A 27,058-nucleotide genomic window follows, 5' to 3' on the forward strand; every position below is an offset into this window, starting at 1 on the left:
TTCTTTCAAAGAGATAGATTCCAATACAATAACAGTAGCAGCAGCAGCAATAGCAGTAACAACAGTGGACAGTAATTGAGCTTATATTGTGTGCAGACCCTATATTAAACACTCTACCAGCAGTATCTCATCGAATTTCCACACTAATTCCACTTGATGGAAGCCATCAGAGGCTAAAAGAGATTTAATCCAACACAGCAGGACAATTTCTCCTCTTAAAGTTTACACACGTAAGAAAACTGTAGACTCTAGAAGAGTTATAGGGAGTTTGGGGTTTTTTTACTCAAATTGGAAAACAAAACAAAATAAAATTTAACCTACGATGTTAAGCTATTTCATCAGTAATCTCGAAGCCCAGCCAGTATATTCAAGTGGCTTTTGTAAAAGTAAGCACTCTCCTTCCCTCTTTCTGAAATGATGGCCCTGCATATTTGGTGGGCAGGATACACCTGGCTTGCTTCCAGGAGGAAGTTAAGGGCAGAAATGCCTAACACTGCTAACTTTCAGGGGATGAGAGGGAAGTATTTCAAACTATTCAAAACAGAATATAATGATGGCGATGAAAATGATGATGATCACGATACTGATGGGGAGGGGGACTTTGGTGGTGTCTTGGTAAAGAAGGAAAGCCCAGGGCGGGCATGATTGCTGGGTGAGAGTTGCTTCCCTTTCAGAAAGTAGGCTCTGCATGTCAGAGCACGGAGGATCCGCACACTCACCTGGGAGCAGCCTGGGGCACTGCAGACAAATGGCCTCTCCTGCTCCAAATTCATCTTGGATTCCTCATAAATCTGAAGGATCAGAGGGAAAGGGAGGAAGGAAAAAGAAATCCATGAATATCTTCTGCTTCTACCTGAGCAACGTGAGAAAGGCAATCACTCAGAACCCCCTTTCTATGCCAATACCAAAATTAGATGAGCAGAACATTAACACGAGTGAGCACAGGCCCTGATTGGCTATAGTTCTTTGGGCTTACCTAGGCTGGGCTCCTACTTTCCTTTACTCGAGTGCATATTGACTGTACTTGGAAGAAAACTGCTATGGGGTGGTAGCAGCAGAAATCCTCCCTGTGGAAAACCACCTGGTGGGTGTTACTACCAGGAAAGACCACACCTGTGCAAGAAGGTTCTCAGGCAAATTGTACACCAACCCTTGTCCAGTCCTGCTGAAAGCTTTTGGGATTTGCTACTTAGGACAGCAAGAGGAGTGGCAATCACTGGGTAACTGCCAGTATGAAAATGCTACCCCTGAGCAACAGGTGAAATGAGACACCCACAACCACCCCAGCAAGCTTCAGCATTCCCAAAGGACTACAAAGTAGCTGTGGCACCAGCTTAGCAAGCGATTCTGGTGGTGAACCGTGGTCCTCAATTCCCTCTCACCTCAGGCATTTGATGTGCCTCAACAAAAGTTATCCAAGTTATGCAGGAGTAAATAGAAATCCCAAAATGCCAAAAACATTACGTTGGATATTTCATTAATTTGGCCTTCATAAGCTGACTTGAAATTAATGTCATATTAAGGTTGCTGCCCCCTGATCCAAATACATCATCAGGAAAAAAACCTTATAAACAGACAGGCATGGTGGCTCATGCCTGTAATCCCAGCACTTTGGGATGCTGGGGCGGGCGAATCACTAATGTTGGATCGCTAATGTAATCTAATCTGAGGCGAGTGGATCACTACTGTAATTGGCACTGAGGTCAGGAGTTCGAGACCAGCCTGGCCATCATGGTGAAACCCTATCTTTACCCAAAATACAAAAATTAGCCAGGCGTGGTGGTGCACACCTGTAATCCCAGCTACTTGGGAGGCTGGGACAGGAGAATCATTTGAACCCAGGAGACGGAGGTTGCAGTGAGCCAAGATCACACCACGGCACTCCAGCCTGGGTACAGAGCAAGACTCTGTCTCAAAAATAAACATCAGACACATGTTAAATTATACTGTAGTCTTTTCTTATGTAGCAGTTTAGTTTTTGTTTGTTCAGTTTTTGTTTTTTTTTTAATAAAAATAGAGACAAAGTCTTGCTGTGTTGCCCAGGCTGGTCTTGAACTTCTGAACTCAAGTGATCCTCTCACCTTGGCCTCCCAAAGTGCTGGGATTACAAGCGTGAGCCACCACACCCTGCTATAGTTCAATTCTAAGGTGTATACATTAGGCAAAAATTGAATGTAGTCAAAATTACCTTTGCAAATCCTCCCAAAAGCCAATATAAGTATAGCATACATGGTTTTGTGTGGTTACCAATCCACGCAGTAACATATATATCTATCTATATATATATAGATAGATATATATCTTAAAATAATATATATTTTAACATATATTTTATATTTTAAAAATTTTATATATATATAAAATATATATATTATTTTAAGATATATATATCTTAAAATATATATTATTTTAAGATACATATATTTTAAAGATATGTATATAAAGATATATAGAGATATATATATAAAGATATATAGAGATACATATATAAAGATATATAGAGATATATATATAAGATATACATATATTTTAAAATCATAGGAGATACACATTTAGTTATTTAAGTCACACAATTTAAATTATTTTCTACATCATACCCCCCCTTTTTTTTTTTTTTTTTACCATTTTTAGAGTTTGATTTGTATGTTGCTGCTAACAGTATATGGCTCTATTACTGAATTAAAACCTACTGCTTCTACTGTGCACACGGGAAGCAATTTGCCTCTTTAAAATGCCACTTGTAGGTGATTCCAATAGGATTCACAAGTCACCTTGGACCCTGAAATAGGAAGTTCTGCTTGGAGTCATAGAATAATCACCCTGTGTCTGAAGGAAACTTCATTATCTTTCAGCCAAAACCAATTATATGGTACTTTGTATATTGTCACACCTTTCCCCCCAAACACTAATGTTTTTTACTATATTCTTTGGGGAAAAAAATATATATATATATACTTTCACTTTTCTGAAGCACAAAGTGAAAAGACTTGCCTGAGATAATATTGTCAGTCAGATATTTTAAAGCAATGTAAAGGAAATTTTAAAATGTAAACCTATTCAAACCACCATTTCTCACAATTATACAACTTTCACAGAGCGATGCATTTTCACTCTCCATTTGGCCACCCGTGGATGCAGTGATTACCACAATTTTATAGCTTTCCTGTATTAAGCATATTGTTCAAAATCCTTTACTGTATTATATTTAGAAGAAGAAAGAAAACACAAATATCTTTGGGATCTTTCTGCTTGCCCTTGTCTGGGGAGTGTTGAGCAATTAAAATAACTTCTCACATTTCATTGTTCATTTGATTTTGCCATCACTGATCATAGAGCATCTCTCTTCCCCACTATGAATACTGAGAACGTACTACTAAGTCTCAAAATAAGAGGTGATTTTAAAGCTGAGAAAATGATTTTGATCCAAGACAAAATAAACAACAGAGTTGTCGGGCTATCCATTAATAAACTACATCTTAGTTTTCTAGTACATTCATTTAAATGCTTCCCTGGAACTTCTCTGTCTCTGTAGCCTTCATCTGCCTGACCATTGCCAGATCATTTAATTGCTCCATGCCTAAGGTCCGTACCTGAATAAGAAGGGTATAAAGACCAACCTTCAGCAACCTCATTCCTCATCATATTGGCTATGGGGCCTGGTAGATATTTTCAAATTATGGAGAGAGGTCTGTATATTTGTGTGGTGTTTGGAGGAGTTTTTTGGGAGAGTGTTACTGAAACCTCACTCTAATATTAAATATTATCTATTTATAAAATTATAAAATATAAAGCACTATCTTATTTGCCTAAGGTGAGTCTTTCTTGGATGCCACTTCAGAGTTTTAGTTGCTAATGTAGAATGTTATTCTTACCAGGTAACATTAGATGATGTGACAGTAAAATGAGAAAGTTTCATATATGCACATTTATGGCCTACATCTGAAAGTGGTAATTAATGATAATAGATTAATGTCCAAGCAACAGAAGTGATCAAGACTGGAAGTGCTACTGCTGAAAGTTTAAAGAGATTCATTAATAAGCCAAAGTAGGGAAGAGATTGACCAAGCCCAGACACTTAATTGTGAAGAGAAAGTATTTTTCTACCATAATCCCAACTCCATCCCAAGCCCTGGCCCACCAAAGTACTGACATTCCCCAGAAATTCAGGCCCATAATGCTAATACTTTAGCAATTCTGTCTGATATCAACATGGTTTGCCTTATCTTAATTAATGGCTGCATTTGCATATGAGCTGCAGCAAATACCTTAGAATTACAGGAAGATGCTGGTGCTTGAAGACAACAAAAGGCTCAGCCACATAGATTCTACTGTCTTAATTGAGTCTTCATGATGTGGATGTTATGTTTAGAGGAATATGAGCAATCTAATCTGTTAGCCACTGAGATATGTCAGTATAAGAAATCATGCCTCAGAAGACACAAGTTGAGAAATACAGTCTGTCCTCAAATCACTTAGAGTTCAGTCATTGATAGGTTCTACTGAGTTACAATTGTTATGTTACTATTTTATTTTACAACATAAGTGAGTCTGTATCAATGTATTAATGCCATGGATCCCACGGACCAAATATGTTTTAGCAACATAATACTGGAATAAAAGTCTTCAAGTGGAATGGCAGTTGCTAAAATAAGTTTTCAGTGATTAATAAGGTCTGAAATGAGTGGGTGTGTATATGTAAGTGTGTGAACTTCAACTGCTTTATTCTGATGCCCTGCAGTTCCCACATTTAGCCCTCTGCAAACAGCATTCTCTTGCTAATTCCTTTCTGTGTAGGTGTTTGCAATAGTTTTTCTAAATGGTACCTCTCTACCATGTAGGCTTTATTACTTTTATCAACGAGTATGATCTGGTCTAGTGTATTAGTCAAGAGCCATGGTTTATTTTTATGGTCTATTATTATGGTTCTTTTCTAGCACATGTTGTAATAATTATTCTCTCTAACAGATTCTTATTAAATAAAGCCCTGCATAGATTCTTTAACCATTCATCAGGTGGGGGCAAATTACTCAGACAGGATTTGAAAGAGGCTGTTCTCCCTCAGTCCTCATCCTCATTTCCCATTCAGTTGTTTTACTGGCTTGGATTTTTTAATGAACCAAGTTTTGCTTGGCAACTGCCATACCCTAGGCTCCACTGCATAGAGCTTACATAGTAGGCGTTCAATAAATATTTGTGGAATGGATAATGATCCTGAATCATCACAATGCACTGCCCCAAACAGCTTGCCCATTCTCTACTCCTGAGGCAGTGGTTTTCAAACAATGTTTGCTCTGAATCAAATTATTGGTGAGGTAAGTAGTTTTGGGGACCACTCAGTTTACCTGTTGACAGTCATGGCCAGAGAAGAAATCTCTCCAGATTTCATGGAAAAAAGTCAAAGGTGCTTTCAGTAGAAACAATGAGTGAATCTAGTTTTATTCAATCTCACAAGTAAATGTATTAATTCATTATAAATTGTCTGTTAATGTTGCCATAGATATTACCATCATTAAAGTCCAGTCTAGTAACCACATGTGGGCTGAGTATGACCCCCATGAAGCAACCTTGGAAAGACACTGAGTAGTCCGATACCTTTGGTTAGACACTGTCATAATTGTGGCAGATGCTGCCTCATCATTTAATATTTTCTAAAAAGTACTCATTTTTGTTCCTCTTTTCCAAAATTCAGATTCAATAGTCAACTAGAAAAAATGCCTCCTGATTTTAATTTCCTTCAAATTTGGGGAAGATAACAAAAAAACTCTGATAACAAACCCTAATAGTACATAAAGTGAGTTGAGGTTTTTCATGGTTGACAAAGAGATGACAAGCTTGATTTACAATTCAAACCCTCGACTGCCACTGGATTCCTCTGGCCTCGCAATGAGCAAGAATCTCTTTCATTGTTCAGTGTTTGACCCCACAAATTCCTGGTCTAAAATGGGAAATCATCCACAATGGCTCATGCAATCCATTCAAATGCTTTGCCAGCCATTTAGGGATATACTTGGAAATACCATTTCACGAAAAGCAAACACTGTGAAAAGCAAATGATACTGAAAACGTGGACAGCCTACACAATATACTGTAAATACCTATTGTAAACTTAAGGGTAACAACTAAGCCCAGAGGGGGGAAAAATTGACATCATCTGGTTTGCTGTAATCAGCCAAGTGTGATACTTGCCCATGTAAATTGTAGAAAGCCATTACTAATCCCTAGTTAACATCAAACTCTAATCTTAGTGGTATGGCACAAGTTTCCTCCATTCACAGCAGATGGACTCATACAGTGATATGGAATTTGCGATAATAAATAGTAAGACACTAAAAGGGCTGTTCTATTCTGAAAGCCTGGCATGTACTCTTATAAATACCAAAAGTTATGGGAACTTCAAAGCTACAAAACGAAATCGTGAGTATCAGTGAGCACTAACAACAATATGGCTATGTCCCCGTCACCTCTGATATTGTTAACCTGGAAATGAATGCATTATAGATCTGAAAGGGGGGCCTGAATTTTAATCGTGATATTGACAACATTTGTCAGCATTTATCACTCTACTGTAAGTGTGGGAAGAGCCTTCTTGACAGGACTCACACGAAACAGATCTTGCTGCTTTGTTGAGCTTATGAGACCTCAAAAGGTTCTAAAGGAGGAAACTGGACCTTCCTGAAATACCAAAAACAGCTGGAAAACAGGAGCACCTTGAGTGAGTCACAGTGTGTGACACTCCACATCAATCCTGCTTTCTTCCTGGGAACAAATGTTGTTTATTAATTAAATTAGTTAAGGCCATGGCCAATTTGCACTTCGTGTTTCTGAAACAAAGCAAATATTTATCTCAATACATCTGTCAGAATGGCAAGGGGACACACACAATAATAACCCAACGCACATTCACCAAAAACACACTCTCGATTTATTTTCTTCAAAGATGGCCTGGTTCTACTTTCAAAGCAAGGATGCAGGTAGGTTATCCCCACATGTGGCTAGCTGTTGGGAAGGAATTATACATGCAATTCGGAGCTAAGAATTTCTTTCTTTGGGAGGGATATTGCATCTTTCATTATCTTATTTGCTCATCTGCAAAACAGTGCCATTGTAATAAAACACTGTAGAACAGGACCATTCAAAGAGGTATCATGTGAAAACATAACTACTGGAAGCTAACTGTAAGTTAAGAGAAAAGTAAGCCCTCTGGATTTCAAATGTATCTTTATTTTTCAAACCTGAATGTCGTAACTTCCAATAGAAAAATAAACACCTTGAATTTCAGTCCAAGAAAATCAATTACTTTGTGTTTGTCTTTGTATCTTTCTGTGTGTCTGTGTGTGTCTCTCTCTCTTTCTGTGGGCATCTTCCCTCCGTCTCTTTGCATGTCTATTTCTCCGTGTGTGCCTTTCTCTCCTCTTTGTGTGTTTGTCTCCTTATGTCTGTCTGTCTGTCTGTCTCACACAGACACACGCATATACTCATTTTATCAGTAGTGTTCTTACCAGCGTTAACGCTGGTAAAAAGATCTACTGGGCTTGTTTCCTGTTGCAGTGTTATTCTTGAAGCGGGCTGCAGTCAGAATCTGAATTTCATTGGGCTATTATTATTTGCAGCTGTGTGACCTTTTTAACCCTGCTTTAAAAGTGACATTTCAGCCCTGAAGCTTGAAACGCCTGAATGCTACAAGGTTTTCAAACCAGAGATTTACACAGGGAACAAGACCAAAAGTGGGCTGTACCTTATAAGTGAACATTTCACCAGAACTTGGCGTGAAGAGGGTGTGTTCCTGGGCAGTTTAGAGCCAGCAGTCACCCCCCGGAAGGCCTGAACTTGACACATAACACTGCAGTTAAAGATTACTATTCTGTTCAAACCAGAAGAATATCCCTGTTCTTCAAAGATATTTGCCATCCCCTGGTATCCCAAAAGCTCAGAATCCTACAACCTGAATCAGAGCCCCCTTTGGGATTGCGTCACACTTTGTATTATGCTTAGGGGCTGTCAGAAGTTCCCTTCCAATGAGGCCCACTGCTCCCAGGAGGAAGGATTTCCAAACAGCTTTTGTCTCTGGAAACTAACCCGGGTCTTACTTCCCAGAGGGGGCCGTAACAGGAGAGAGTGCTGGGGGCTCACGTCCTCTCACGTACTTCTGCAGAGGTTTGTGGTTTTATTTATGTGGCGTTTATGCTGTGTATAGAAAAACATTCCAGTGGGATTGGGTTTTCATATGTTAGATTCCTCTTTCTTTTTTTTAAATTTTCCATATGTTTCTTTAGATAGGAGGTCTTTTTTCAAAGTTACTGGCTAATTCTGATTTTTGTTTCACATAATCCTGTCTTATAACTTTCCTCTCTATGGGTTCAGTAGTTCAGAACATACTTGGTAATAAGCACTTGTGTGAAGCATGAGAGGCGCAATGTTGAGTAAGTCACTGAATGCGTATGAGCTGCATTTAGTTCCTTGTCCCCTTGTTCCCATCTAGTACAATATACTTTCTTGCAGAAGACATCGCATCTCTAAAAAAAAAGTTTATTTGACATGTATGTGGTTAACAAAACACTAGTGTAGAGATTCTTAGGTTTTGAAGGAAATATTGAATGTAACCAAGTAATTTGGCTTGTTTCTAATGGGACTAAACATAACCTCAGAAAACATGCTGACTGGTGGCAAACTCTCTTCCTTTTTACCTGCTCTCACTGTGCACAAAAAGGAAAGAAAACAAAAAAGAAAAATTAGAACAAAACATAGCCAAGGTTTAGGCTGACCCTGTCATCTCTCTTTTTCCAGAAAAGAAAGTATTTCATTGTAATTTAAAATAACTGCCCCCATGACCTCCTGAGAGAAAAGACTATGATAGCAAAGAAATTCAGTGCAAAGCTGGATCTATTCTTCATACTGGTGGAAAGCAGCTTGTCTGTTGGAAAATCTAAGAAAAAGGTCAGCAGTACAGTTTTCTCTTCTCCCTTTGTGCCCTACTACAGTAAAATTTGCCTCTTTAGAATTGGAACACGTTCCCAAATGGTACTACTCTGCCTCTAGATAGATACTTTTTAATGCAGTTTGAGTGCATTTGATTTTTAAACAATTTTTGTGTAAAATAAATATCTTTAAATATTCTTAAGAGTCACAACTTTTTAGTCCAGTCCTAGTTTTCTTTTCACACATGCAGATGATTTTTATTGGAAAAGGTTGGGGGTTTTTTTTGGATTTTTATTCTAGGTAAGTGTCTATATCTTCAGCAACAATATACATTTGGTCCATCCAATGTACAGGCTGAAGTCATACTCAAAACATCTGAAAATTTGTCTTTTTCTGCATGAATATGAGCTACCACCTGTGAGACTGCATCAAGCCCAGTGATGCCCAAGCCAGACCACTCTGCTTTCGGCGAAACCAGGAAGAGACTATTTCATCTTACTATTAACTCCTATGATTACCACTACTGACTTCATCTTGAAAGACATTTGAGAATGATGGTATCATACTGGGTGCTTTTTTCCCGTGACCACAGCAGAAAGCTGGGGCATTCCCAGGTTGTATTCTAAAGTAGCCAGCAGTTGTGTTCTGAGCCTGAGACAGCTCACGATGTCCGTTGAACACAGGGTAAAAATATACCGAAGCCTTGATTCAGATTCCTCACACATTCTGCTTCAAATGTCAAGTGTGTGAACATTTGACAGTACTAGGAGGTCACTTAAAGGCCATGTTAAGGCAAAAATCTTATGCCATCCGAAGATTCTCTCATCATTCGAACAAGGTTCTCTTTCTAAATGTTAGCAAAAGGCACATTTCATCTGCCTGCCTGGAAAAGGCATCATTTCCTTGGGTGGCCCAGTAAGGGGATTTGGAAATATGTGAAGCCAATTATTGGCTGCTATTATTAGCAGGGGGTCACCCTGGCATTTAGTGGGAGAGGGCCCAGGATATAGGATATTCTGCAATGCACAGAATGGCTGGTTCTGGACAACACTGGAGTCTCCTGATCTGATAGCCAATAGTGTGGATTTTGCAAGAATAATTAGAGTATAAGTACCCACAACTGCCTCACCCATGCCACCCAGTTTAGGGTAAAAGGCAGATTAAGAACAAGACAACAGGATGAGTGAGACAATGAAAACAAAGACCACATACAGAAGAAGAGATGAAAGGAAGGGACTAAGTGCGTCCCCACCTCTTTACACTTTTCCAAAAGCTCTGAAAAACTCGGGCAAAGTTAAGCTTATGACAAGGCCAGATTCAATGCCAATTAAAACTTTATGAATATTCAAAAAAGTATGTGAAATTATCATTCCCTGTCAGTGTGAGGGAGGGCTGGGCTCTGTTGCCAACATTTAAGCTAAGCATAAGCATACCCTTGCAGGTTCAGTCCATAGAGGAGAGAGATGACTAAGCTGGTATCAGTTAGGGTGGCTTTTTCTAGGTAAATTATCTGGTTTGGCCACCTACAGCTCCCACTGTCCAGATAACTTAACCTTTATCTAGAGCAGTGTTGACTCAACAGTAGCAAAACAAAGAGTTGCCCCAACATACACATATATCTCCTGCTCCGATGCCTTACCACTTGTGATAATTGCCTTGTTGATTTTCTATTATTACTGAGAGGACAGCTCCATCATAGAGAACGTATTTTCCTTTCTTTTTTTATACTTGAATAGAAAACATCACAAGCTTCTAAATTCTGCTTTAACATTGCTGGCACCATTAGCCCTCCGCTCACAGAATACTTATTAGGGAAACTTTTGCCTCTTAACCAACTTCTCAGTGAGAAAGCTTAATCAGTCCAAAAGAGCAAAAATACACACACATATACATATTTTTTTCTTTTGGCCTGTTTTCTTATTGAGAAGTTTATATATAATATATATAAATATGTATATATATTCACACACTTTACAGGGATTCTTTCATCCTGATAAACAAGCTTAAGACTCAAAACTCATGCCTAGCTCATATTGTAACATGAGGAGGATACTGATCTCATAAGGAAGCAACTACAAAACTCTAGGCCCACCTTTCTGCACAAGGTTCACCAGAGTGAAGGATCATTAAATATGTTTAAAGTGCAGAAATAAGCTATGTGGGGTTTTGCGGGGTTGGTTGGTTTGTTTGTTTTGAGACATGGTCTCTCTCTGTCACTCAGGCTGGAGTGATCACAGCTCACTGGGCCTCAAACTCCAGGGCTCAAGGGAGTTGAGCCTCAACCTCTCAAGTAGTTGGGACACCACAGGTGTGCACCACCACACCCAGCTAATTTTTTACTTTTTGTAGAGATAGGGTCTCCCTGTGTTGCCCAGGCTGGTCTCAAACTCCCGGGCTCAAGCAATCCTGCTGCCTCATCTTCCCAAAGTGCTGGGATTACAGGTGCAAGCCAACATGCCCAGCTAATAAGCTGTGTTTTTAGGGATTCCTTGATTATTTCCACGGACTAGAAAAGTCCTTCACATCTTTCTCAACTTCCTACTAAACAAAAGAACCACTCACTAAAGCCTGCAAATCCACTAAAACACTCTGGAAAAAGCACATGGAAGGAAAAGGCCTTTTCCTTGAACCCCACCACCCACGAGAGGTTAACACTGTGCCAGACTCCAATTCATCAGAAGGTCCAAGCCATTAATAAACAAACGCAGGGCGTTCTCTTTTTATGCCCCAGGGCTCAGGCCCCCAAACAACAGCACCATTTTTGAATCCACACTTCAAATCAGCATGAAAAGGGAAAGAGGATTTCTTTAAATACCCCTGTGCTCCCAAACCTAGGAGCCCTTCCTAGGCATGAACGTGGTCTCTTTGCTCACAGGAGTGTAGATCACATGCTGGGAAAAACCCAGAACCTGGATCCTTCTGAAAGGGAAAGAGAAAAGGGGAAGGGAGTGCAGGCAGCTCCCAGCGGGGACATTGGAGAAGGCCTATGAGACATGCCTATTGAAAGGCTGAAGAAAGGGGAAGGGAAAAGGCCAGCCCCCAAATCCACACTGGGAAATTGTGGCTGCCCTTCATGGGGTACTGTTCACAAGCTGCTTCAGGGAAAGTGGCCTGTGGACAGTGATTGATTACCCATCACAGTGAACTTGTTCAAACAAGGTTCAACTTGGGCACACACCAGGGGCAGAATCAGAAACCAAGAACACAGGTCTCATTCATTCATTTCTTCCCCACATCGTCACTGAGCACCTACCATGCATGAGGCCCTGTGCTAGGAGAATGAAGGCTTGGCACAAACAGTTCCTGCCCTCTGGGCAATGATTCTCCAGAAGGAAAGGGAAGTGTACCCAGATGTCTATGGTGGAAAAGCAGAATTTTAATGGCCATAAAGTACTTTTAGTAAAGTGCTTTGAGAGTTCAGAGGCCATGAGAAAGCAAAACTGTTTCATTAACTACATCAAATATCATATCATCTCTTCTTTCACAGCTAAATATTTCTTATAATAAGATGCCAGTTCAAGGTGCACACACACATATAACCCCTGGAGCAATCTTTTAATTCTTTTAGAAGTAAGGATTTTGTTTGTTTGTTTTTTAAATTTAGGCTTTATTTTGCTTTTAATGCTGAAAAGTAAAACTGCATTATTTATGGTAAACCCAACATTGTGATTAGTAGACCAGATTTTATGTTAGAAAAGAAACAATTAAATCTCAGCTCCTTTGCTCATTAGCTGTGGGATCTTAGGCAAGTTACTTAACTCCTCGGAATATTAATTTTCTCCTATAAAAAGAGACTATAGGTGATATTAATTTTATCTGACTCAGGGATGTTGGGAGGATCAAGTGGGATATTTGGGAAAGCACTTCATAAACTGTAAAGTGCTATGAAATATTGGTTGCTGTTTTTATAGTACAGTCAACTTGCAGACATGGAGTTGCAGAGGTGGCGCATGGCACAGAGTTATGTATACATTTGGTGGCATATGTCGAGAGATTGAAGATTCCAAAGGATGTTGAAGGTAATGATCTTTAAAGAGATCCTGACTTGATGATTCCCTGATAATCCAGCAATTATCAAGCAAATCCTGATCCGCCAACTTTTTACTTGAAGGCTCCCAAGTAGAATTATTTTGTCTTCTACATGATCTCGAGAAAGACCTCGGAGACAGGTCTGTGTTCCAACTTGGCTCTGCCACATACCAGCCAACCTATAAGCCTGGGTAGGTTTGGTCTGTTTGTTTGTTTTTCATTCCACTGCGTTGGGCTCTTTTACAACAATGACAATACCTACTTCTCACGGTTGTTATAAAAATTAAATAACTGCCAGCCCAAGACAGGTTTAATAGGTCACTTGACTCTGGGGTGAAGTGTGGCTATTGGTGGCTGAGCAAGGCAGGGAAGAGGGGCTCCTCACCCTGGGCTTGGAGGGGCTGGAGATGGAGCTGCATGTGTCTGTTTTCCTTCCTGAAGACAGCTCCTAGCCATAGAATGCAAGTAAAGTGCTTTGCTGGCAAGGCCACGTTCCCGTATGTGCCTGGCTACACTGTCCCTGCAGTCCGAACCCCAGCCAGGCAGGAAGAGAGGAGAGTTCAGAAGACACCTGGATAAGATGAGAAACTCAGCCTTCTTATCAGTAGGCGCTTTAGGCTTACCTGGAGGCATGGGAAATAAGACTGATACAGATTGTGATACCCTCTTTATACCCACTCTCCACTTGAACTATAAAAAAAAGGTCAAATCTTCTTTTCATTATTACGTTTTCCTTAGTACACCACATTTTCTTTTTTTTTTTTTTTTTTTCTTTTTTATTATACTTTAGGGTTTTAGGGTACATGTGCACAATGTGACAATGTGCAGGTTTGTTACATATGTATCCATGTGCCATGTTGATTTCCTGCACCCATTAACTCGTCCTTTAGCATTAGGTGTATCTCCTAATGCTGTCCCTCCCCCCTCCCCCCACCCCACAACAGTCCCCGGAGTGTGATGTTCCCCTTCCTGTGTCCATGAGTTCTCATTGTTCAATTCCCACCTATGAGTGAGAACATGCGGTGTTTGGTTTTTTGTCCTTGCGATAGTTTACTGAGAATGATGTTTTCCAGTTTCATCCATGTCCCTACAAAGGACACGAACTCATCATTTTTTATGGCTGCATAGTATTCCATGGTGTATATGTGCCACATTTTCTTAATCCAGTCTATCGTTGTTGGACATTTGGGTTGGTTCCAACTCTTTGCTATTGTGAATAGTGCCGCAATAAACATACGTGTGCATGTGTCTTTATAGCAGCATGATTTATAATCCTTTGGGTATATACCCAGTAATGGGATGGCTGGGTCAAATGGTATTTCTAGTTCGAGATCCCTGAGGAATCGCCACACTGACTTCCACAATGGTTGAACTAGTTTACAGTCCCACCAACAGTGTAAAAGTGTTCCTATTTCTCCACATCCTCTCCAGCACCTGTTGTTTCCTGATTTTTTAATGATGGCCATTCTAACTGGTGTGAGATGGTATCTCACTGTGGTTTTGATTTGCATTTCTCTGATGGCCAGTGATGATGAGCATTTCTTCATGTGTTTTTCGGCTGCATAAATGTCTTCTTTTGAGAAGTGTCTCTTCATGTCCTCTGCCCACTTTTTGATGGGGTTGTTTGTTTTTTTCTTGTAAATTTGTTTGAGTTCATTGTAGATTCTGGATATTAGCCCTTTGTCAGATGAGTAGGTTGCAAAAATTTTCTCCCATTCTGTAGGTTGCCTGTTCACTCTGATGATAGTTTCTTTTGCTGTGCAGAAGCTCTTTAGTTTAATGAGATCCCATTTGTCGATTTTTGCTTTTGTTGCCATTGCTTTTGGTGTTTTAGACATGAAGTCCTTGCCCACGCCTATGTCCTGAATGGGATTGCCTAGGTTTTCTTGTAGGATTTTAATGGTTTTAGGTCTAACATATAAGTCTTTAATCCATCTTGAATTAATTTTTGTATAAGGTGTAAGGAAGGGATCCAGTTTCAGCTTTCTACATATGGCTAGCCAGTTTTCCCAGCACCATTTATTAAATAGGGAATCCTTTCCCCATTTCTTGTTTTTGTCAGGTTTGTCAAAGATCAGATAGTTGTAGTTATGCGGCATCATTTCTGAGGGCTCTGTTCTGTTCCATTGATCTATGTCTCTGTTGTGGTACCAGTACCATGCTGTTTTGGATACTGTAGCCTTGTAGTATAGTTTGAAGTCAGGTAGCGTGATGCCTCCAGCTTTGTTCTTTTGGCTTAGGATTGACTTGGCGATGCGGGCTCTTTTTTGGTTCCATATGAACTTTAAAGTAGTTTTTTCCAATTCTGTGAAGAAAGTCATTGGTAGCTTCATGGGGATGGCATTGAATCTATAAATTACCTTGGGCAGTATGGCCATTTTCACGATATTGATTCTTCCAACCCATGAGCATGGAATGTTCTTCCATTTGTTTGTATCCTCTTTTATTTCATTGAGCAGTGGTTTGTAGTTCTCCTTGAAGAGGTCCTTCACATCCCTTGTAAGTTGGATTCCTAGGTATTTTATTCTCTTTGAAGCAATTGTGAATGGGAGTTCACTCATGATTTGGCTCTCTGTTTGTCTGTTATTGGTGTACAAGAATGCTTGTGATTTTTGTACATTAATTTTGTATCCTGAGACTTTGCTGAAGTTGCTAATCAGCTTAAGGAGATTTCGGGCTGAGACAATGGGGTTTTCTAGATATACAACATGTCATCTGCAAACAGGGACAATTTGACTTCCTCTTTTCCTAATTGAATACCCTTTATTTCCTTCTCCTGCCTGATTGCTCTGGCCAGAACTTCCAGCACTATGTTGAAAAGGAGCGGTGAGAGAGGGCATCCCTGTCTTGTGCCAGTTTTCAGAGGGAATGCTTCCAGTTTTTGCCCATTCAGTATGATATTGGCTGTGGGTTTGTCATAGATAGCTCTTATTATTTTGAGATACGTCCCATCAATACCTAATTTATTGAGAGTTTTTAGCATGAAGAGATGTTGAATTTTGTCAAAGGCCTTTTCTGCATCTATTGAGATAATCATGTGGTTTTTGTCTTTGGTTCTGTTTATATGCTGGATTACATTTATTGATTTGCGTATGTTGAACCAGCCTTGCATCCCAGGGATGAAGCCCACTTGATTATGGTGGATAAGCTTTTTGATGTGCTGCTGGATTCGGTTTGCCAGTATTTTATTGAGGATTTTTGCATCAATGTTCATCAAGGATATTGGTCTGAAATTCTCTTTTTTGGTTATGTCTCTGCCAGGTTTTGGTATCAGGATGATGCTGGCTTCATAAAATGTGTTAGGGAGGATTCCCTCTTTTTCTATTGATTGGAATACTTTCAGAAGGAATGGTACCAGTTCCTCCTTGTACCTCTGGTAGAATTCAGCTGTGAATCCATCAGGTCCTGGACTCTTTTTGGTTGGTAAGCTATTGATTATTGCCACAATTTCAGAAGCTGTTATTGGTCTATTCAGAGATTCAACTTCTTCCTGGTTTAGTCTTGGGAGGGTGTATTTGTCGAGGAATTTATCCATTTCTTCTAGATTTTCTAGCTTATTTGCATAGAGGTGTTTGTAGTATTCTCTGATGGTAGATTGTATTTCTGTGGGATCGGTGGTGATATCCCCTTTTTCGTTTTTTATTGCATCTATTTGATTCTTCTCTCTTTTCTTCTTTATTAGTCTTGCTAGCGGTCCATCAATTTTGTTGATCTTTTCAAAAAACCAGCTCCTGGATTCATTAATTTTTTGAAGGGTTTTTTGTGTCTCTATTTCCTTCAGTTCTGCTCTGATTTTAGTTATTTCTAGCCTTCTGCTAGCTTTTGAATGTGTTTGCTCTTGCTTTTCTAGTTCTTTTAATTGTGATGTTAGGGTGTCAATTTTGGATCTTTCCTGCTTTCTCTTGTGGGCATTTAGTGCTATAAATTTCCCTCTACACACTGCTTTGAATGTGTCCCAGAGATTCTGGTATGTTGTGTCTTTGTTCTCGTTGGTTTCAAAGAACATCTTTATTTCTGCCTTCATTTCATTATGTACCCAATAGTCATTCAGGAGCAGGTTGTTCAGTTTCCATGTAGTTGAGCGGTTTTGAGTGAGTTTCTTAATCCTGAGTTCTAGTTTGATTGCACTGTGGTCTGAGAGACAGTTTGTTATAATTTCTGTTATTTTACATTTGCTGAGGAGAGCTTTACTTCCAACTATGTGGTCAATTTTGCAATAGGTGTGGTAGTACACCACATTTTCTTAATCTTAACACTTACTCCTCTTTTCACTCTTCCTTATTTTTTTCTTTTCTTTCTCTCCTTTTATTCCCCAAATATCCCACGTGATAATTTTAAAAATGCTACTTTTTCTAAGAAATAGAGATAGGGTCTCACTATGTTGCCCAGAAGGCTCTTGGACTCCTGGACTCAAGCAATCCTCCCACCTCAGCCTACCAAACTGCTGGGATTATAGGCATGAGCCACCACACCTGGCCTAAAAAAAAAATTAAAAAAAAAATACTTCTGAATAATGCATGAAGTGTTAGTTAGCTGTGAAAAAAAGGAAGTCATAATATAATCAATGATCTGGTCATTTCAGCCTCTTGAGAAAATGGAGAGATGACGTCTCCATAATAGCAAAATTTCCTAACTTGGGGCACTGGGGAGTTAAAGATGAATAATCCACCACCTCTGTCCTTAAAATCTGGTCACCTCCCAACACAGAAAGGTTTATATATGTGGAAAGCCTAACAGATTTTGAATTTTTTAATGCTTGGGAGTAGTCAAAATTTTATTTAATGAAAGCATATCTTTCACATACCATCACATCCTATGTGTCAGGCATTTTTAATCTCAAAGAAGCATTTTCCATCAAGGCTGAAAGAAAGCCTTGATTAGACAGAGCTTTGATTTATCTCCTCCACTAAGTGCCTCTGTAGGAAACACAGCACAGGGTAAAGCCGTTAGAATATGAGTTAGGGTGCCAAAATTCCCAGTTATTTCCAAAGCCCTCAGTGTTCCTATCCCCCTTTTCAATACTGACAACAAAGGATTTCTGGTCTTCTCGAAGTGATAGCATTATTTAAATAGTGACATCAAGTTAATGTTTGGAAGATGCCTCAAGGACCTTAAATGCAATTGTAAGTAGTAGTATGATCGTTATTTCCTCATCCGTTCTCTACTGTTTCCAAAGAAACAGAAAAAACCACTCACACAAACACACACAAAAATCCTCCGGACACCCCAGTTAACTAGTGTCTCCTTTCTTCCCAAACCACCAATCAGCCAGTCATCGGGCAAACAGCTCAAGCACCAGGCAAGGAAAACATGTTATTTTTCTGGGCAAGCCTTAACTTCACTGCCTACAAAACACAGCCCCACGGGGCACATCCCACACATGGGGAGAACAAGACTCCCATCTCGCATTTGAAACCAATAGTTACCAGTCAACACTCGCGGAAACTGAGGTCAGGATTCCCCAGCATGCACCCTGAAGTCCAAACTCACTTATTCTCCAGATTTCCTATACAGACCAGTCCTGACGTCCCAAGGCATTCCTGCAATCCCTCTCCTACTAGTAATACTCAAAGTTCCAAAAAGAGTAGCGTAAGAGAAAACTTCCCCTCTCCACAGAGCCTCATTCCGCAGCTGCCCAACACCCAGCAGACTACTCAGAGGGAGAGAATTTGCTCGGTATCAGCACTGGATGCCCTCTGAAACAGGAGAGTCAGTGGAGTAAGGTAAGAAAAGAAAGCAAAATCAAACAACAAAACCAGGCTTCAGATAGTCCATTAAAAAATGAGGCTGTCAGGAGCCAAATTCCACAGTGCACAAAAGCCACTTAAAGGCACACCCTAAAACACTCACTAGAAATCTTCAAAGTACAAGGGAGGCTCCCTGCCACGGGCCAGGGTCATGGACCCAAAGGTGACAATGAGACACTCCCAAGAACATCTGGCCAAATAAGCCGGGCACTGGGCCCTTCCAGACATGGGACAGCAGCCTATGTCCGCTCTCATCCACTGACCTCAGATCCCTGCCCGGGCTTGGCTGCTTCCAGCCTCATTCAGCCGAGCACAGTGCAGGGTCAGCGTTCTTAAGGCATCTGGGAAAGCCACTGTCTTCCTCATCTTCCCCATCTTCTGTCAGAAGACTGAGTCTTCCAGAAAAGTCTCCTGAGGACCTACCAGGGCCAGGCACTGTGTCAGATATGGGGCAGAAAACACTGAATGAGAAGGATGAGGCCTCTGTTCTCACAGAGCTTATCTTACAAGGCAAAGAAACAAAAAGCAAAATAAGCAAAAAACACAAGCACAGAAATCAAAAAAGTGACCAAGGAAAGTAACAGCACATTTTGGAGAGTTCACTGAAAGAGATAAAGAGGGTGATGTGATAAAGAGAGGAAGGTGCACAAGGAAGCTTTTTATTTTTTTTCTTGGAGATGGGATCTTGCTCTGTCGCCCAGGCTGGAGTGCAGTGGTGCCTTCACAGCACACTGCACCCTTGATCTCCCAGGCTTAAGCGATCTTCTCACCTCAGCCGCCCAAGTAGCTGGGACCATAGATGTACACCACTGCGCCTGGCTAATTTTTTATTTTTTGTGGAGATGGGGTCCCACCATGTTGCCCAGGCTGGCCTTGAACTCCTGGCCTCAAGCAAACCTCCCACACCGAGCCTGGGGAAGTTTTTGAAGGAGGAGGTAATGCTTACCTCTCTGGACAGGTGACATTTAGTTTGAGGCCTGACAAATGCATATGAGCTGTTTGAAGATTAAGCAGGGAAGGGTGGTCCAGGCAGAAGGGACAGCAAAAGCAAAGAGCTTGGCATGTCTGAGGGACTGAAAGAAGGCTGGCAAGGCTGCAGCATGGTCCACAAGGAAGAGAGAAGTCCCAGGTAAGAGATAAAAGCAGGCAAGACTCAAATCAACCAGGGCTAGGATTGATTCTCAGAGCACAGAGAAGCATTGAGGAATTCCAGGCTGCAGAGAGAGACCTTGGGTCGTTGAAGTACCTGTTCCACCATCCCCAAGTGAAACGCGAGGGTCCTAGTAATTCACTTTGGGGATCCTGGGAGGGTTAAAGCCATCTCAGGACCAAGACAGAGACAGATACAGAACAGACGCTCACCTTCTCATAAAATAAAACACGCAGCCTATCCCATGCATAAATAAATATTTAGACTTCCCCGCAAAGTATGAATGTTGTCCTAGGGGTGAGGGTTAGAAAGAACATAGCCCCTGTGACATAGCCACCACTGGCCAGCACTGTAGTTGCAGCTTGAGGTCCAATCATACCTGTGTAACCTTGGGGAGGTAACTTAATTTATCCACGCATATTTCCTCATCTATAAATAGAGATAATACCTACGTCATAGACTTTTTTGAGGATTAAATGAGTATATACACACATACACATATACATACAGTGCAGAGAATAATTTCTAGTACATAGTAAATATACAATATACATTAGCTATAATTATAATAATAAAACTACTTTTCTCCTATCAGGAGACACTTATCCACCTTGAAAACAAGATGTGGAAGCCTTTTCAATCCCATATAACCAAACCTAGGACAATCTTAATTACTATTTTTTTTTTTGCTTTGACTATAAGATGACACATTTTGAGTTTAGTGGCTAGAGACCGTTTTTGTTGGGATGGAAAGCATGTCAAATAAAATTTTTCTCTCTCCATGGGTTAGATTTGTTTTGGTTTTGGTTCGCTTTACAGAACTGGGTAATTATTTTAAATGTAAAGTATTGGTTTATCCATTGAAGGTTGGTCAAAAACTTTAATAATTGACAAACTGTGTTTTATCTTACTGTGATTTTATATGTAAGAAATGCCATACATTAACAGATTAATAGTGGTTACAGCGGGACAATGAGATAATGCATTTTTTGTATCTATATTTTATATTTTTTCTATTATGAACATTGATTGGCTCTGTTCAAGATAAATTAAAAACTCAATGTAAGAGAAAACAAGTATATCTGGAAGTGTGTGATGATGGCAAGGATACGAGGAGAGTCTATAGGGCCTGCCTCACTCTTTGCAGATGATCATTTGTTTTATCTTGGACAAATGTCTAAGATGGAAAAAACCATTCTTTTTCACACAGCGTTGTGATAAAGATTAAATGCAGCATGTAGTGAATGCCCAATAAGCCCCAGCTCTGTAGTACTATGTAGTGTTTTAGGGTATATGAGTTCACACAAAAGACCCAAAATAGCCAAATTTTACTGAGCTATAGTAACCAAAAGAGCGTGGTTTTGGCATAAAAGCAGACACAGAGACCAATGGAACAGAAGAGAGAACCCAGAAATAAATCTACACATGTACAGTGAACTCATTTTCAATAAGGGGGCCAAGAAGATACACTGGAGGAAAAACAGTGTCTTCAATAAAGGGCACTGGGAACACTGGAAATCCATACACAGAAGAATGAAACTAGACCCCCATCTCTCATCATATGTAAAAATCAAATCAAAATGGATTAAAGATTCAAATCTAAGACCTCAAACTATGAAACTACCACAAGAAAACATTGGAAAAACTCTCCAGGACATTGGTCTGGACAAAGATTTGAGTAATACCCACAAGCACAGGCAACCAAAGCAAAAATGGACCAATGGGATATCAAGTTTAAAAGCTTCTGCACAGCAAAGGAAACAATCAACAAAGTGAAAACACAATCCAAGGATAGGAGAAAATATCTGCAAACTACCCGTCTGACAAGGGATTAATAACCAGAATATAGAAGGCGCTCAAGCAACTCCAGAAAAAAATCTAATAATCCAATAAAAAATTGGGCAAAAAATTTGAAGAGACATTTCTCAAAAGAAAACATACAAATAGCAAACCGACATATGAAAGGGTGTGCAACATCATTTATCATCAGAGAAATGCAAATCAAAACTACAATGAGATATTATCTTGCCCCAGTTAAAATGGCTTATATCCAAACGACAGGCAATAACAAATGCTGGCGAGGATGTGGAGTAAAGGGAACCCTCATACACTGTTGGTGGGAATGTAAATTAGTACAATCACTGTGGACAACCATTTGGAGACTTCTCAAAAAGCTAAAAAATAGAGCTACCATATGATCCAGCAATCCCACTACTGGGTATGTACCCAAATGAAAAGAAATCAATATATTGAAGAGATATCCACATTCTTATGTTTGCTGTAGCACTGTTCACAATTAGCCAAGATTTGGAAGAAACCTAAGTGTCCATCAACAGATGAATGGACAAAGAAAATGTTGTATTTATACACAATGGAGTACTTTTCAGCCATAAAAAAGAATGAGATTCAGTCATTTGCAACAATATGGATGAAACTGGAGGTCACTATGTTAAGTAAAATAAGCCAAGCATGGAAAGACAAACATCGCATGTTCTCTCTTCTTCATGGGATCTAAAAATCAAAACAATTAAAACCATGGAGATAGAGGGTAGAAGGATGGTTACCAGAGGCTGGGAAAGGTAGTGGAGAAGTCAGGGGGAGATGGGGATGGTTAACAGTACAGAAAAATAGAATGAATGAATAAAGCCTAATATTTGGTAGCACAACAGGGTAACTATAGTCAATAATTTAATTGTACATTTTAAAATTCCTAAAAGTATTGGATTACTTGTAACACAAAAGATAAATGCTGAGGGGATGGATACCCCATCTTCAATGATGTGATGACTATTACACATTGCATGCCTGTATCAAAATATCTCATGTGCCCCATAAGTATATATACTTACTATGTACTCACAAAAATTTTAAATTTAATAAATAAATAAACATGATCACATTGGAAAAAAAGAGTATGTGCGTTCGAATCTTGGTTCTTTCAATAATTAGCTGTGTGACTTTGGATAAGTCACTTAACCTCTCTGTGCCTCCATTTCCTTGCATCTTATAATAATGGTGCTTACCTCCTAAGGATTATTAGTATGTGAGGATTAAAAGAGTTAACATCTGTAAACAATTGAGAACAGTGTCTGGCACATGGTAAGTGCTATGTAACTGCCAGCTCTTATTACATTATGAAATCTGAATCTAAAACTTCAGAAAAGCATATGGTTCTATAATCATGTAAATATGGTTTATTTTCTGGTGACAAAAATAACAAGCAAGAATAGCATGGCATTTTAGTATCATTCATTGGCAGAGACATTAATTTTTATTCATGTATGAACTTATGTTTATGTGGCAAAAAAAAAATCAAGGTCCTAATTTTTAAAATTTGTTTCCATATATTTAAACACAAGCTATAATTTCAGGACTATCCAGCAAACTCTTAATTACCTGAGCTAATTTCTCCAATGAGCACTTTCTTTGCCATCGCTCTGTCTCTATGTTGTTCCCCAGGGCGCAACAGGATTCAGTAAATCCATAGGCGTATTTGTTAGATTATGCAATCACACAGCATGGCAGGTACACAGGTGGTCCACTTTCTTATCTTTTTAATTTTTATTTATTTATTTTTTAGAGACAGGGTCTCGCCTGTTGCCCAGGCTGGAGTGCAGTGGTGCAATCACGGGTCATTGCAGCCTCGAACCCCTTGGCTCAAGTGATCCTCCCACCTCAGCCTCCTGAGTAGTTGGGACTACAGGCACATGCCAGCAAGCCTGGCCCTACTTATTTATCAGATATAATTGTTGTCAGCTGCCTATCTTGCCCGGAACCATGCTAGGTGTTGAGGAGTCCTAAATGAAGAAAAGATGTAGTCTCTAGATCACATAGTAGTCGAGAGCATGGGATTTTGAATTTGAGCTCCATCCCATCTGTCTGCTCTTTACATTAAGACCTACATGATCTTGGACATGCTACTGAATTTCTCTGAATTTCAATTCTCTAGTCTGCAAAATAGGAAGAAGAATAATGACAACTACCTCATAGGTCTGTTGTGAAGATGGAAGGAGAAGCTAGCTATAAAGCATTTAGCACATGGTCAATTCTCAATAAATGTTAGCTCTTGATATGTGGCCTTCAAGGCAGGCAGACACAAGCTGATAACTACACATCTCCATGAAAGTGAGATCCAGTCTCAAGGGAGACTATGAGAGTGCAGAAGAGGGAGTTCAACTGACCTGTAGGAGTCAGGATTTAATAAAGGAGAACTAGAAATGCTATTATTCTTAGCACCTCCTGTCCCCCACCCTGGTGCCTGCTCAACCCATTGCCCATGATCCTTTGTCAAGCAGATCTGTCTCTGTCTCAGACAGCAGGTAAGACGCCATGTTCCATGTCTCTGGTCCCAGATCCAATCATTGAAGCTTGCACTCGTCCTCATGGACTGGGACAGTCAAGGTTATCTTACTCAACCACACATCTGATGCTTTAGTCTATGTGACAACATCCCAAAGAACTTGCCATCCAGGTGCAGCCAGCAGACTGCAGTGACCGTGAACTTTCCCTGTGAGAGACTGGGCATTGTCTTTAATGTGCTTGGCACTATTGGCAGACAGGACCTGGTCCTGGCCCTTGGAAGCAGCCTGTGACATGTAAACTCCATCCCAGAAATGAGCCCACCATGTCCTACCCATTGCTTGTCTGCCACAGCCATTCACAGGCTCATTTCTATTCCAGTGGTAAGTTCTCCTTGCCACTCAGCAACTAATGACTTCCGTTCAGGAGGCTGGGCACCAACTCACACTGTCCCCGTGCACTGTGTTCTGGATCTACTCTTGGCCACGACTTCTGAAGTTCTGAACATTGTCTTAAGCTGCTCCTCACAGTAGCTTTAATGACCTCCTAAGGCCATTTGCCTATCATCATTTTCTCTTATTGTTGATTCCTCCTCACAGAGAACTGTAACCCATCTCCCTGTAACTGGAGTTATCACGCCCATTCCCATCCTAGGGGCCATCCTGAAGAAGTTCCTTCTGCAGCTTGTCTTGGGATAGTCTCCCATTAACTCCACCTCTTTCCAGGGATGCTGTCCTGGCCCACTTGATATAGACATGAGGTAGATGATGGCTTTTCTGTTGTCCATCCTAGGGAACATTTACATTTGCATGGTAGCTTCATAACAATGTGGGAAATTCTGACACATCTCCTATCACCCCACAACGGCAACTTCTCTTTCTGCCTGCAGAATTAAAATAAAGAACTGCAAACATCACCAGGAGCAGCAACCCATTTTCAAAAATCCTCGGCAGGATCTTGTGAGCAGGTGCTAGGTCTGCAATATGTATTGGCAGAGTTGTGCCCTAGAATGCACAGCAAACAGTAGACAGGACTTATTGGAATGAAACCTGTGAAGTATTACATCTTTTCCTTTCTCTACATGCAAAATGATAGAAAAAAGCAGGGATGGAATAATGTGATGTGTTTGTGTGTAATGCCCTTGTCCTGTAGTTCCAGGAAGTGGGGGTAATTCTGCATAATGGCATGGCCAGTCCTAATGACCCTCTCTCACTGAGAGGATGGCAAGTCTTTCTGCAGGCAATTCTTCCTCTGCTCATCCAGATCCATTCTCTTCTCCTCTCTTCCCTCTGTGCCCTAGGAGGCTGCCCTCTACCGATTGCCCCTCCCCACCACCAGATTCCCTCAACTGGAGGGCTAAAGGGTGGAAGGCCCTACACTGCCTGCTGGGCACTGGGTAGTAGTGGCTGTGTGTCTCCACATTTGACAGGCAGCCCCTCTCCCACAGCTATGGCCCTCCCCCATGGGGTCTTCCCTTGGCCCCCTGTCCCTCCAGGCTCAGAGGTTGGAAAAGCCCCCTGCTGTGGCTGTGGCTAGTCCCCAGTTAGCCTGCGCACATTGGACTTTCTTTGATTACCCCTTGAAGTGTGCCATCTGTTTCTCTGGGGACCCTAACTCATAGTGGTCTATGACTGAGGAATATGTAATCATGTTCTTCTGACGCCCAGAACCATATGAGCGCTACATTTTCCGGATTGTAGCCCAGATTTGCAAAGCCTTGACCTTGGGGCTCAGAGAGACTCAGGCTCCACAGAGGAGTCAACAGACTGGAGAGATGTCGTCTAAGCACCCTTCAAGTATCTCTCAGAATCTGGACTCACTCGAACCGAGAAAAGTCAGACCATTCAGGGCATATTTGGGATGAGGCAGGAGGACTTGTTTGGAAATGCTTCCTGATTGGTAATATTGGTCTTGTGACATGAAAAGCTTAGTCAGAAAGAAGGAAGAGAAGGCAACTCAGATTTATTGCCGTTGACTTAGTCCTCACCACAACCCTACCGAAAAAGTATTTTATTATCCTCAATTTACAGAGGAGAAAATTTGAGGTAAACAATAGCAAGAGAGAGCCAGGAACCAAACACACATCTGCCAACTGCAACGCCTACGGGCTTTCCACCACCCCCAACACTTTTCTTTCAAGACTGATTGAAGATTTCCCTTGCAGCAGTGAAAATTCCCTTGCAGCAGATGAGAGATAGGACATTATCTTGGAGAACAATTATTATTCCCGATTTTTATGAAGTGCCAACTAAGCTAAACGTTTTGGAGCATTTTTTTTTTTTTTTTTTAACTCCAGTCATATGTTTAGGATAAAAGTGATTGGGTAAAAACTGGATGGAATTTACTAGAAAGACTGCAAGAGAAACATAAGTACTTACTTATGTTAATAACACTTTTTCTAAATGAAGGTGTTATTACACCCTTCAGGTCTGTTTTTATTTCATTTCTTCAATTTACCTGAGTCTGCCTTCTCAGTTGTCCTTATTTTGACTATTTCTGCCCCAGTGAGGTGCTACAGATCCTGTGAAATCACTACTTTTGCAGCTGTGCTTGCTACATTGCAGAGAGGCAAGAGAAATAGTCTCTCTGCTTCCCTTTTAAAACCTGACAGTCACACCTTCTACACTTCAAAGCCACACTGTATGACGTTAGCAGGCTGACATAAATGGACACTCATGCGAAAGATTATTCATTCAGTGGCTTTTTCCATATGGGAAAAAAAATCGCCATTAGTTAACCTTTGTAGAGTTTAACAGTTTACAAAGCCATTTTCCAAACATTAATTTAATTTTGTTCTTAGAATGATGTATGTGATGGTTGTATTTTTTTCCCTCATTTTGCCGATGACGAATCTGAGATTTAGAGAGGGAAAGTAATATGACTGAGGTCACACCATCAGTAAAAGCAGAGCTAGGAC

The 27,058-nt window shown here is 40.4% G+C and overlaps 1 protein-coding gene across 2 annotated transcripts in view; it reads right to left on the minus strand.

The window, feature by feature from the left end:
* Window positions 1-27,058, minus strand: part of CREB5 (cAMP responsive element binding protein 5) — a 426,750-nt gene that overhangs the window by 343,561 nt on the left and 56,131 nt on the right. For both annotated transcript variants that reach the window (XM_032758510.2, XM_058446185.1), the window contains exon 2: window positions 720-791. In XM_032758510.2, the coding sequence (XP_032614401.1) occupies window positions 720-773 (54 nt within the window). In that variant the 5' untranslated portion in view covers window positions 774-791. The remainder of the gene's footprint in view (window positions 1-719; window positions 792-27,058) is intronic.

Source organism: Hylobates moloch, unplaced genomic scaffold (assembly GCF_009828535.3).
Source record: "Hylobates moloch isolate HMO894 unplaced genomic scaffold, HMol_V3 SCAFFOLD_1, whole genome shotgun sequence".
NCBI classification, from domain to species: domain Eukaryota; kingdom Metazoa; phylum Chordata; class Mammalia; order Primates; family Hylobatidae; genus Hylobates; species Hylobates moloch.